This window comes from Leptonychotes weddellii, chromosome 10 (genome assembly GCF_054177405.1).
Source record: "Leptonychotes weddellii isolate Sample4059 chromosome 10, ASM5417740v2, whole genome shotgun sequence".
NCBI lineage: Eukaryota > Metazoa > Chordata > Mammalia > Carnivora > Phocidae > Leptonychotes > Leptonychotes weddellii.
Window position 1 is genome coordinate 25315396 of NC_138378.1, and position 13888 is coordinate 25329283.

Genomic DNA, 13888 nt, shown 5'->3' on the forward strand with positions numbered 1-13888 from the left:
GGGGAGATGCTGGAGAGATTTCCTCTAGAAGCTGTCTGCTACTAGGTGCTACTTTGATTGGAATCCTCATGACCCCTCTCCCTGATGCTCCATTTGGAAATTTCATCTTGGGGGATAATGAGACATTCATGGCTCTAGGACAGTTTGGTTAATGAATCTGCTTTATGTCTCCAGATTGATTTCATTTTGAAAAACTTAGAAGGTGGTATTGGGAATTCTGGACCTGCCCCATGTGTGACCTCAGTACATCCCCTCTGCCTCAGTCTCAGGGTGCTAGTATGACTCTTGGCAGGGGGTGCCTAGCTCCGTCTGCTGGCCAGGGTGGTGACTCCCAGCCACAGCCCTCTGATGCACTGTCTCCTCAGCACAGAAGCTGCGCCAGCATGTGGACGGCCTGGTGTGTGGCTCTTCTGTCTGTGGCAGCTGTCTGTGGCACGCGCCAAGAGACAAACACTGTCCTCAGGGTTACCAAACACGTGCTGAGCAATGGTGAGTCCAGGCCTGCAGGGGGTTAGCGGTGACATGGGGTGGGCAGGGCTGTCCAGCCAACTCTGACGTTCCCAAGGACCCTCTCTGTCACTGGCAGATTCTGCATCAGGTGGATGGGTAAATTATTCCCCCTTCTGCTTTTGGCTACCATTTCCTGAGCGCTTACTGTGTGCAAGGCAGCATGTTAAGGATTTTAGAGCCAAGGCAGTAGACAGCAGTAACTAAGAGCTTGGGGTCCTGGAGTCATCCTTCCTGGGGCTCAAATACTGACTGTGTGGACTTAAGTCCACAACTTGAGTTTTCTGAGCCTCAGTTTCCTTATCTGCAAAATCGATGTGATTTTGGCCCCATCGCGGAGGACAGATATGAGGATGAACGAGAAAGCCTTTTGAAAACTTAGCACAGTTCCTCGTACATGGGAGGCCCTCAAATGTAGGAGCTGTAATTATTGCTGCCTTTAATTCTTGGGACCTCATTTTTGTCAGCTGGCAAATGAAGACACTCCCTGCCCTGACTCCCGTCTAAGCAGGAGCTTAGAGCTTTATAAGCTTTATAGGCTCTGAAGTATGGAGCACTCAAAAGGGAGAATGAAGAAGAAAATCTTTCCAGGTTTGGCGAACGATGTGAAATCTAGTTAAAGTGAGAGCAGGTCAAGGTCAGCAGCTAGTGAGCTTGCTGGGATGTCAGGGCTGGATTGGTCTGGAGGTGTCTTCCCATTCGACCCTGACGTTTTACCACTAGGAAGAATGGCCCAGAGAGCCGAGCAGTGCTCCAGCGGTGGTACCCGGGGGCTGTGGGAGAAAGCCCTGACTGGTACCCTTGCTTCTCTGCAGCCATTTCCGGCACCCTACAGCAGAGTGATGCTCTCCGCTCAGCCCTGAGAGAGGTGCCCATGGGTAAAGCTGGTGGTGATGGTGGCGGACCGCTCTTGGGGGGTCTGCTTGGTGGAAATGGAGGTGGAGGTGGTGGAGGCGGTGGTCTTCTGGGGGGCCTGCTTGGTGGTGGGGGTGGAGGGGGTGAAGATGACCTGCTGGGTGGAGTTGGGGGAGGCTTATTGGGTGGCGGAGGCAGCAGGGGTGGGGGGCTTTTGGGAGGCAGTGGTGGTGGTCTCTTGGGTGGTGGTGGGGGGGGGCTTTTGGGCGGTGGCCGACACCATTACAATGACTACAGAGGCGCTGAATTCTCCCGAGGTGTCGGTGGCGTTCCCTACAACGATTTGCATGTCCGAGAGCGCCCCCCAAAATATACCAATGGCGACCAGCTTGGCGGTAATTACAAGTATGGTCACATCGAGACCAATGACAACACCGCTCAGCTGGGGGGCAAATACAGATACGGTGAGATCCCTGAGCCAGATGGAAGCAACAGGGACCTCCGAAACGGCAACTACCGCAATGCTGTGAATGCATATGGCAGCCCCAGGGGCCGTGGGCGGTACAGGTCAGACGAAGTTGCAGCAGCCATGGGCAGGCTTCACCGGAGAGAGCTGCGGCCTGGAGAGATCCCACCCGGTGTAGCCACTGGGGCACTGGGCCCAGGTGGTTTGCTGGGCATTGGGGGCATGCTGGCAGCCGATGGCATCCTGTCGGGCCAAGGTGGCCTGCTCGGCGGAGGTGGTCTCCTTGGCGATGGAGGACTTCTTGGAGGAGGTGGAGTCCTGGGCGTCCTCGGCGAGGGTGGCATCCTCAGCACCGTGCAGGGCATCACCGGGTAAGGAGGGGCCAGGCTCTCCCTATCAAGCCCAGATGATGAACCTACAAGCTGGGTGATCACACCCAGGGGCCTGGAGTTCAAGGCTTGGCCTCAGGACTGGAGGTCTTGAGAGCCCCAAGTTGTACGGCTTGGGGGTCTTGTCCTTAAGCAGTCCTGAATGTGAGTCTCAACTCACCTTTTCATATATGTGTGTGACTCTGGGCCACACTTTTCATCGCTCTGAGTCTTGATTTCCTCATCTGTAGAATGGTCATAGTCACAAGATGGAAAATACCCAAGGATTTAAAACTACACATATAGAGTAATTTCAGCTGTGCCCAGTCTCCTCCTCACATTCACTATCTAATTCAACAAATACTTAGTGCTCCTCCTACGTGCAGGCCACTGTGTTGGCACTGAGCACGCGGCCACATGGTTAGCCAAAAGACACGTCTCTTGTCCTCATAGAGCTTGCAGGCTGATGGGATATATGGGCTTTCATAAAGATGCCTGAAAATAATCATACAGTTATAACACCAGCAAGCAGTTCATGGGGGAAATAGGGATGTGTATAATGGGGGAGGTCAGGGAAGGCTTCCTGGAGGAAGAGGGTCTTAATCTGAAATCTGAGAATATGTAGGAAGGAAGCAGGCAAGGAGGGGCAGGGACATTAGAGAGAACGGTATCTTTACAAGAAAAAAAAAATCCAAAGGAAATAACCTGGAAATGCAAACAGTGCGTCTCCAGCCAATAGGAGGGTGGGTCATGGCATTCTTTCTCTTTCACTTCTCTGTGTTCTCCCAGTTCTATCCACAAACCTCAGGTCTCTTTAGGGCCAGGAGGAATGAACGCAGCACAGAAAAGGGGGTGGTGTGAGACGGGGCACTCCTGGCAAGGGGTGGCAGGCAGTGGGGCTGACCCCCATCTCACCACCCGGGTCCTATGCAGACTGCGCATCGTGGAGTTGACCCTCCCCCGGGTGTCCGTGAGGCTCCTGCCTGGTGTGGGTGTCTACCTGAGTTTGTACACCTGCGTGGCCATCAACGGAAAGAGGTGTGTACCCTCAGCCCTGGAGGGGCCCCCATCGCCCTATGTCCTGGCTGGGAGATCGTGGGCAGGTCATTTCCCCTCTCGGTACCTCAGCCTCTTTGTCCATAATATGGGGGGAATAATAAGACCTAATGTGTTACCAGTACGTGGCATATACTTTTGGGCTCAGGTCATCTTGTGGTCCCCGTCAGCCGTGAAGGTAGCCTGCATGGTTGTTAAGCTCTGGGAGGCTGGAGACAGGCGACAGCCTGGGTTTGAATCCTGACTCTCTTTAAAGCTGTGTGACCTCAGGTCAGCCCCTTCATGTCACTGAGCCTTAGTGTCTTCTCCTGCAATGGACATAAAGACACCTCCTTTTCCAGGTGGCTGTGGCCACAGGCGAGGGAAGGCAAGCAAATGTCTCCCTGAAGAGTGCCTGCCACAAAGTAGTGCTTATCCGAGAACCTCACAGAGAGGACTTTGGTGTTGATTTCTCCCCATGGGATGAGGTCATGTCTACAAAGCTAGGTCAATGGGTAGTCACCTTGGAAACCAGAATTTATGTATAGAGTTCATTTATTGACCCCTGTTCCTAGCCTTTGAAGGAAGCTCTCATAGACTAAGGAAGAGATAGAATTTGTTCACATATGTAGAGGGACCAGGGAAGCCTTCCGGTTTGGGACCCCTAAAGATGAGCAAGGAGCATAATAGATGCACAAAAGAAAGAGGCAGGGACAGCAAGGACAGAGGCCAAGGTGCAAGGTGCTGCATAGAACCGAATGAAGCTGAGCTGCCTGGCAGTCGAGGCTGACTCACAGTCTCACCGGCCCCATGATCTCCTCCAGTCTCATTGGCTTCCTGGACATTGCTGTGGAAGTGAACATCACTGCCAAGGTCCGGCTGACCATGGACCGCACGGGCTACCCTAGGCTAGTTATTGAGCGATGTGACACCCTCCTGGGGGGTATCAAAGTCAAGCTGCTTCGAGGGTGAGTACCAGCGGGCAGTGGAGTGCCTTGGGGGATGGTGAAGTGGTCTGTCTTTGACAAATCATATGGTTACGAGTAAAGGCTCTAGAAGAAGCCCACAGTTCAAACCTCAGCTCCACTATTCCTTGCTGTGTGACCTTGAGCAACTCTGTTGCCCTCTCTGTGCTCCAGCTTCTTTGTGGAATGGGGGTAATTGTTTTCCCTTTGGAATTGAGATAATGAATGCAAAACACTTAGTACAGAATCTGGTACATTTTAAGAGTTTTCTGAATATATGTCTAGCAGGAGTTTTGTGTCTCTTGGAGCCCTAACTCATGGGGAAATTTCCCAATGGGTTCTGTCCAATGCACCCTTGGTTAGGGGTTGAGTTTTTTTCTGTTATGCCCTCCTCATAAAGTGGCCAAATCCCCATACTCTGTCCAGAGAGGTTTCAAGTGTCTGTGTATTGGGTACGCTGTCCCCCAGTGATGGTCTTGGATGAGGGCACATCAGGGCAGCTCAGAGCTGAGTCCTTTTCTCTTCACTCCCTGGCCCTCATCATGGGAAATGCTTCTTTGGCTTCTCTCTTCGAGACCTCTGACCCCCTACTCCTTCCCCTCCTGTGTTATCAATGTTTTCTCACTATCACTCTAGTGCTCCTCTTACCTAGACTTTTTTTTTTTTTAAGATTTTATTTATTTATTTGAGAGAGAGACAACGAGAGAGAATACATGAGAGGGGGGAGGGTCAGAGGGAGAAACAGACTCCCTGCTCAGCAGGGAGCCCAATGCGGGGCTTGATCCCAGGACTCCAGGATCATGACCTGAGCCGAGGGCAGTCGCCCAACCAACTGAGCCACCCAGGCGCCCCATCTACCTAGACTTTAAAAGTAGAAAAACTCATTGTGCCACTTGAACTCAAGAATTTCTGATTCATGTGAGCTTCTCTGAGTCTTTGTTTCTGCTCTAGGGTAGGTAAGGACAGAGAAAATTGGCCCCTGATATTTTGGTGAGGAGAGGAGGTGGAGACCCAGAAACCTCACAGATTTTTACATTCACATTTTCACTAGGAAATATATTTGGTAATACATGGTTCAAAATATAAAAAAAAATAGGGGCGCCTGGGCGGCTCAGTTGGTTGAGCGTCTGACTCTTGATTTCGGCTCAGGTCATGATCTCAGGGTCATGAGATTGAGCCCTGCATTGGGCTATGCACTCAGCGGGGAGTCTGCTTGAGAGTCTCTTTCTCTCTCTCTCTCTCTCTCCGTCCCTTTCCTGCTCTCTCTCTCTAAAATAAATAAATAAATCTTTAAAAATATATGTAAAAAAATTAAAAGGCACAGACTGAAGAGCCCTCTTCCCCACGCTGCTTCCCATCTGCCCCTCCCCAGCAAGCTCACTGTGCTTCTTTCTTGATTCTCCTTCCAATTCCTTTCTACAAATGAAGCAAACATGAATGTGGATTCTCATTCCCAACCCTCCTTTTAACACAAATGGGCACATCCTATAAACACCATTTTGCACTTTGTCTTTTTCACTTACTCTATTTGGAGATTTTTCTGTATTTGAACATTGAGACTTTCCTTGTTGTTTTTACGGCCATGTACTATTCCACTGTCCGGACAAACCACCATGAATTTGTCTAGTCCCCTGGGGTGGGGACATGGCAATCTGCCTAATCTTCTGCTCTGACAAACAGGTTACAATGAATAACCGTTTATATACATTTTAAATGTGGGTTGATGTATCTGCCAGATAATTTCCCAGAAAGAGAAAACAGTCTGTGCCCTGAATGTACACAGATTAAATTCAGATGATCCCTCCCCCCACACACATAGACACACACACACACACACCCATGCATGGGTAAACGTGCAGGTGCATTCTCAAGGGCCTTACCCTCCAAGGAGAATTGGAACCAAGACAAGGCCCCTCGAGGTGTGCATCCACTTGAAAAGGAGACCAAAACGCATAGTGGAACGTTCTAATTAGGACACGATCTCAAGAAATTCTTTGCTCTGTCAAACTGGCAAGCATTGAACGGTCAGTTACGACGTGGGTGGACACAGGGAGTGTTCAGTGGGGGCAGAGACGGATGGATTTTTAAGGGGCCAAACTGTCCGTGACACTTTGTATTAGGATAGCCATGTTTCACTCACTCTCTCGTCACTGAGGGGCCTCGGGAAACACATGCTTGCCTTACAAGTCTGTCCATCTATGTGTCTTGTCTATGCATCAACACCGTGATCTCCTCCCCTCCTCAACTAACTGGTTAAGACAGTTAGTTTACAGCTGGTGATGGACTTAGAACTCGCTCTGGACCACTTCTCCGGACCCGTTTCTTTGTCTGTAGAACTGATCACATGTCCCAAGCTTTTCAACAACAGCAATGCATTTCCTCTTGCGGACCACATGAGCACATTTTGCTGGCCAGGGTTTCTCCTCCCCTCCCTCCCACAAACATTAATTGAGCACCTACTATGCACCGACACTGTGCTAGGTGCTTGGATCAAGTAATACGTTCGTTTCCCTTTAGGAAGACGGCACAAAGCGGCAGCAAGCAGCCCACTGAGGGGCAGATGAGCAGGAGGGAATGACTTTTGCACCTGGCCCTTTGCAGAGTTCAAGGAGCATTTGTTTGTTGGATGGATGAATGGATAGATGGATGGATGGATGGACAGACGAGTGAATGTTGAATGAAAAGCCAAGCAATTTGTCAGGGTTGCCTGTCCAGTCAGGTCCAGCCACTGTCCTTCTGGCTTTCAGAACAATTTCCCAGTTCTCGCTGTTCAGGGCCTGGCCAGGGACCCCAAGTGTGGACAAGCTTGGTGAGCTCCCTCCTCCCTTCCACTCCTCTCTCCGCAGGCTTCTCCCCAACCTCGTGGACAACTTAGTGAACCGAGTGCTGGCCAACGTCCTCCCTGACTTGGTGAGAACCCATCCCGGGATGGGAAGCTAGAAGCACAGACTTTCCCCAGACTGAGGGACCACAGTCCAGCCTCCATCCCTGTGGGCATGCAGGTGACCCAGAGGGACGGAGGGAGCCAGAGGGCTGGGACATGTTCTTGGGGGTCTGGGGAGGACCTGGAGGATCATGGAGGGACAGATTAGTGAAGGGATAAGGAAGTGGAGCTTAAGAGTCACACAGTTCTGGTTTGAATCCCAGCTCGGGCACTTCCGAGCTGCGTGACAATCATATCCCCTCTTTGAGTCTTGGTTTTCCCAGCTATAAAATGGGGGTTAGGAGAGAGCCTTCCCCATAGGGTTGTGGGGAGGACCGTGCCGGGCACGGAGCAAGCAGGCAGTAAATGTTAGCTCTTGTCGGTATTCGTGCTCCCCTCCCCAACCCTAGCCCCATCACTGGAACCTCATGCCGTCTCCCCTTACAGCTCTGCCCCATCGTGGACGTGGTGCTGGGTCTTGTCAATGACCAGCTGGGTCTCGTGGACTGTAAGTCCTTCCTGCTTTGCTTCATTCAGCCAACATCTGCCAGCCCTGATCTGGGCCCAGCCATGGGAGGCACTGGGGACGTAGCATGTCTGGGAGGAGGGTCCAGTGTGGTGGGGGCACACCCACTCAGGCCCTCAGAGTGCAGTGTAGCTGATGCCACAAGAGAGAGGCTACCTGGCCAGACATCCCCCCGGAGGAAGGAGCCTCCCACCTGGCCCCGGAGGCTCAGGCTCTGGACTGGGACAGGGAGGCTGGGTTTGAGTCCTGGCTCTGCCCTGACACCGGTGTGGACTTGGAAAGACTTTCCAGGTTCCTCATCTCTACAATGGGGGGTTGGCTTCATCCCGCAGAGGGATTGGAGAGCGAAGAGCAGGAGACACCGTGGAGACTGTCCGGGTCCTCAGAACCAGGCTCCAACACCACCCCACGATCCAAGATTTCTGAGTGAACATTGCTGAAGGCAAACCTGCCCCATATAGTTGTGCAGTTCACGCACGGCATGTTCCAGGGATCTCCTTTCATATAGACCACCACAACATAATGGAGGCACCTGACTCATGAGGGGCTATAGTTTCTACAGCCATACAGCGCAGCCCTCTGGGGTGGCAGTCCCATCTCTCGAGACCCCAAGCAGTTTGAGGATGGCTTTCCCAGACAGGTAAAGTTCTCTCCCTTTGTGGCCAGGAACAAGGGAGGAAGAGCCCAGATGATGGGGCTATTGGTCACAAGCAGTCAGGAAAGTCCACGCTTCAACTAAGCACCACATCGTGGAACCTTAAACCTTCTTCCCTGGTCACAGTACTTCACAGTTTACAAAGCTTATCGATATCCAGACTCTCATGGACCCCACAGTATAGTCCAAGGAATTATATTAAGCCGATTTTACAGAGGAGGGAACTGGAGTTCAGAGAGGTGCAGTGTCTTGCCTAAGGTCACACAGCAAGGAAGAGGCAGAGCTGGAATTTGAACCCAGAACTCTGGCTCTTTTCATGCTGTCTGGGTCTGGAGCCTTGCTGCTCTGCCTGCTTTGGGGCACAAGGAGGGAAGGCATCTCGGAAGGTCAAGGGGACTCCCCGTGACCCCCACCTTTGCCTGCAGCTCTGGTTCCTCTGGGGATATTGGGAAGTGTCCAGTATACCTTCTCCAGCCTCCCGCTTGTGACTGGGGAATTCCTGGAGCTGGACCTCAATGTGAGTGCCGGGGCCTTGGGCCAAGGGGAGGTGGGCAGGGGTGTGACTGCCAGACCCATGGGCTTCTACTCAATGTCTGCGAAGCAACGTTTGAACAGGACCCTCTTTTGATGACTTGAGGACCTTCTAGGAGCCACAGCAGAAAACACAGTCACAGCCAACACTTAGAGGTGCTTACTGCTTTCCAGGCACATTCTAAGTGTTTGATGTAGATTAACTCAGTCTACCCTCACAGCAACCATATGATATAATAAGGTGAACTCTTATTGAGGGAACGGAGGCACAGAAGTTAAGCCACTTGCCCAAGGTCACACAGCGAATAAATGTGAGCCTGGGATCTAAACCCAAGCAGTCTACCTTCTGCTACTACGGACTTGGGTTTCCTGGAGGAATGAATCCGGCCGGTAGCGTGCTGATAAGCGCCAGCAGCCGGCAATCCGTGATTAAAAAGAAAAAAAAAAGTCCTGATTCATAGCATTTGCGGATTTCCATGGTCTAAATACTGCCACCATGGCCCATTTTAAGCTACCAACTTGGTATCACCGAATGAAGAGTTGGGAAGACAAGCGTAGAATGTCACAAGAGCGCTTATGAGCTGGCGTGAGCTGGTTCTGGGACACCACCGAATCCGGCCCCTAAGTGCACGGGGCACACGCATGCGTGCTCCCCCCGCGCTGTACCAACACGGATGCTTCCCCCCCGCCCCGCCCCCCGCCCAATGCTCCATCAGATACAGAGCTGCAGGTGCACACCCAAGCTGCCACAGACAGAGCCTACTTGTGCACACATATATGGGCACACCTAGTCTATTCATAAACAAGAGCCATCCAAGAGATATTTGTTGGTCACCTGCTGTTTGCCAGACTCCGGCCTGGGGCTGGAGGTGCATTGGTGAACAAGGTAAGATCTCTGCCTTAATGGAGCTTACAATCTATTGGAGGGGATAGGCCATCCAAGAGTGACTCAAACAAAGACACAAAGATCGTGAAAGAGGGTCCCGGGATATCAGAGCCTGAAGCAAGGAGATAGGATGTACCCAGGAAGGTCATGGAGGGCTTCATGGAGGAAGTGACACTTAAGCTGAGACCTGCCAGATAAGTGGGCCATAACAAGAGAAGAGTGTGGGGGAGGGAACAGGGTGTGGGAAGGTGCCACGGTGGGGGTCATGAGATGGTGGTGGGGCCTGACCCAGTCAGTAGGGACAGAGTAACTCTCTATGAGGTGGAGAAGTCCCCGGTGCAGACCACACAGCATCTGCCGACCGTGGAAAGGTGCCTGGTCTTTAGAGTGTAGATACACCATGGCATTTTGCAGATCCATAAACATGCTGACTTGTTGTGGCAGGATGGAGTGGGGAAGAATCTATGTCACATGTGTATTGAAAGCAAAAGATGGCTGTAAGTGGTCATAAAGTGAGAACTGCAAGAGGTTCCATTCCATCACAAATGAAGGAGAGCTGGGGGCCATAAAAGAAAGGATAACTCAGTCCCAGTGGGCTTAATTGAGGAAGGCTGCCTGGCGGCAGATTCAGGACCTCACCCAGTCTCAGCCTCCTCCTCCACTCATCTCCCTGTACCCCTCCCTGTGACCCCTTTCCTCTCTGCTTCCCCAGACTCTGGTTGGGGAGGCTGGAGGAGAGCTCATTGACTATCCACTGGGGCGGCCAGCTATGTCTCCCAGACAAAAGATGCCAGACTTGCCCCCCATGGGCGACAACACCAATTCACAACTGGCCATTTCTGCCGACTTCCTGGGCTCAGTGTTGGCCCTCCTGCAGAAGCAGGGGGCACTGGATATCGACATCACCGACGGCATGGTGAGTCATGGCCCCATCGAGAGGTGGGCTGGGCTGGGCAACAAAGAGCTCCCCACTGATCCTGTCTAGTCCCCACAGACTTGGGAAGATTGCTTTAAAGCAAGAACAGTAGTAGACAGTCCATCCCCCACTCATTTCCCACTCATGGACATGTATTGATTATGTCAGTGTTTACCAAAGCTTGGTGCCTAGGGTATTTTAGGTGACTCACAGCCAGGGCATGAAATAACATCAAATCATATTCAGTTCTATTTAATTTTATGCCAGTCCTTCTTTAAAAGCATGATATATGTTCCTATATATGTATACCAATATAAATGCTTAGAATCCTTTTACTTGGTAAACATTGATATTAAAAACTAAATCATACATAAGAATAAGGTATGATCCAGAGTAATTTTCTTTCCAAACCTTTTCTTGTGAAAATTGCAAGCCTTCAGAAAAGTTACAAAATAACACAATTAATGCCCAAATATCCGTCACCCAGATTCACCAGTTAATATTTTGCCATATTTGCTTCATGTATACCAATCCACCCATCCATCTGCTTACTCACCCATCTACTCATCCATACATCCATCGTTCTATCCTTCTTTCCTTCCATCCAACTTTCTGTCCATTCAACCATCCTTCCATTTATCTATCTATCCATCCATCTATCCATCCATCCATCCATCCATCCATCCATCCATCCACCCATCCATCCTTCTATCTATCCATCTTCTCATCCATCCATCCTTCCATTCATCCATCTATCTAACCTATCTATTATCTACTTAGCTAGCTAGCTATTGTTGAACAATTTAAGTTTTTGGAAACATGACATTTCACTCCATAAATTTATGTCTATCTGCTAAGAATAAGATGTTCTTAAAAAAAAAAAAAACACCATATGAATTGTGTCCTTCTTGGTTCCATCAAGAGGAAAGTCTCCATTTAGTGCCAGTATATAGTTAACCCTCTCTTGCACTTTTAAGTATCCTCTTTTTAACTCAGAGAGAACAGAACTCATACCCATAGCCCTCCACAGACAATGATATCCAAGCAGAATGTAATGGCATTATTTTGTTTTTATTGTATTTACTTTTCCAGTTGCCATTTCTTTCTGTCAAATGGTACTGGCTTTCCATTTTTTAGTATTTGAGGTTTTCAAAAGCAAGTCAATTGAAAGAAAACATTAAGTAAATAATAGTACAGGCTGTTCAAAGATATGGCAGAATTATGCATTTAGTGGACACTGAGTTATGCACATGGACTCACTGATGCTCACCTTGTTTTAATCAAGAATTACATTTAGAGGGGAAAGAGTCAGGTCTGTGGTGAGCTTAAGTGGCTGGCCCTGTCCACTTAACCACAAAACAGCTACCGTGATCAGTATGGTGGTTGCTGTTGGACGGGCAGGGCCCCCCAAGTGGTCTTTAAAGAGAAGAAGATGCCCCCCACTGGTTGTCTTAGGGTGTGTAGGAGTTTAATCACTGTGTTAGCAACTCCCATCTGTCCCCATAACCTCAGGGACTCACATGACCCTTCTTGTCCTGCAGTTTGAAGAGCTTCCTCCTCTTACCACGTCCACGCTGGGAGCTCTGATTCCCAAGGTATGTAAGGCAGAAGTGTGTCCCCTTGTCTTCAGCGCTGCCCTCCTTCTAACTGTCCCAGGAACTGGGTCAGAAGGGGAGACACTCAACACTAGGCTGGGGCGACCTGACACCCTCCTTAGGAGTGCAGTGGCAAAGTGTGGTATCCAAATCCTTATGAGAGGGGAGCATGGAGGGTTGAGGTGGAAAGACCCTGAGCTCTAGCAGTAGACTGGCCTGCACAGGTCTAATCCTGGCCTGGCTACTTCGTTGCTGTGTGTCTTCAGGCAAGAGTCTTAACATCTCTGAGCCTTAGCTTCCTTATCTGTCAAAAAAGGATGCTAACTCCCACTCCACAGCTTCATCTAAGAGAGTAAGGATGATGAAGGTGATAATTCATGTAAAGATGCTGACACAGAGCACATGTAGGTGGAGGGTGGCTTAGATGGGAAGAGCCAGGTTTCTGGAGCAGACAAACATGATTTTGAATTCTAGCTCAGCATGTCTCAACCATGCTACCGTAGGCAAATTACTTCTCACTGGGCCTCAGTTTTCTCATCTGGAAAAAAAGGATAACAACTCCCACTTCACTGTGTGGCTGAGAACCTGGGATCTGAACGTAGGCACAGAGTAGGCATTTGATAAATGTTCACTGTTATTATTCTTGTTAATAGTAACAAAACCTATTTTAAAAGCGGGGGAGAACAAGTGGGACTCTTGTCAGGTTAGTAGTTAGGTACAGTGGGAACAAAGGTCTTTCTGATCCCAGTTCCTGTCCCAGCGCGGGTCCCAAGCCTGTTACCCTGCCCCTGGAAGCAAAGAGTTTCTTACATAGTAAGTGTCATGCAGGTACCAAGGATTGCTGTAATCTACAACCATTTTAGACATTTCTCTGTTCTACCTGTTCTGCTTCTGGTTGTAATTCAGAGGCAGGAAGGGAGACCCAACTCAACAAATGGTCACTATCGCCCTCGTGTGGTTGGAAACTGAAAGGCAGAGCACCATTATCTAACGTCCAGAATGGTGGCTGCTCTGGGAGGCAGGGAGAGCCCTCTCAGTCAACTGGACCTTTTATTTATTGGGCCACTTCTTATGTGCACTGCACTTTACAGCTTATGAAAGAAATTTAAGAGTGCACTCTTTTATTTGGTTTTAATTACCCTCCCTCCCCCGCATTAATGGGGCCACAAGAGAGGAGCAATCCATTTTACAGACAGGGAAACAGAGGCTCAGAGAAGTCACACAACGAGGAAGTGGCAGAGCTGGGCTAGAGCAGAGACTCAGGCCTTGAAATGGGGCTGGGTCTGCAGCAGGGGGAGGATTCAGGCTGGACACAGAGGAATGTCTCCTGGAGATCCAGGTTGGGGTGGAGTATCAGAGTGGGGAGGGGCATCCCGGGTCTCCTGCTGCTGTGGGGAGAGTTTGAGGGGGACTCTCCACGTCCCTGCGAAGGAAGGTGTTGCTAATTGTTGGAGACTATGTTGCGGTAGGTCCCTCCAGCTATCCTGAAAATCCCTTTGTGAAAAGCCAATTCACGAAGTCATTGATTTGTCAAAAGCCAGATTGCCAAAGGGTGGATCCACTAAGTGGTCATTTGGCTGAATTTACTAGATTTGCCAATAGACCCAGTTTGTTCAAAAGAATTTCACCTTGGGGCGCCTGGGTGGCTCAGCTGGTTGAG

General features: G+C 50.2%; 1 protein-coding gene across 1 annotated transcript in view; it reads left to right on the forward strand.

The window, feature by feature from the left end:
* The first annotated feature begins 383 nt into the window (after positions 1–383).
* Positions 384–13888, forward strand: part of BPIFB4 (BPI fold containing family B member 4) — a 27369-nt gene continuing 13864 nt past the window's right edge. Inside the window, exons 1-10 of the mRNA XM_081832200.1 lie at positions 384–489; positions 1323–1385; positions 1680–2199; positions 3130–3234; positions 4056–4199; positions 7043–7106; positions 7567–7627; positions 8726–8817; positions 10430–10633; positions 12175–12228. Of these exons, the coding sequence (XP_081688326.1) occupies positions 384–489; positions 1323–1385; positions 1680–2199; positions 3130–3234; positions 4056–4199; positions 7043–7106; positions 7567–7627; positions 8726–8817; positions 10430–10633; positions 12175–12228 (1413 nt within the window). The remainder of the gene's footprint in view (positions 490–1322; positions 1386–1679; positions 2200–3129; positions 3235–4055; positions 4200–7042; positions 7107–7566; positions 7628–8725; positions 8818–10429; positions 10634–12174; positions 12229–13888) is intronic.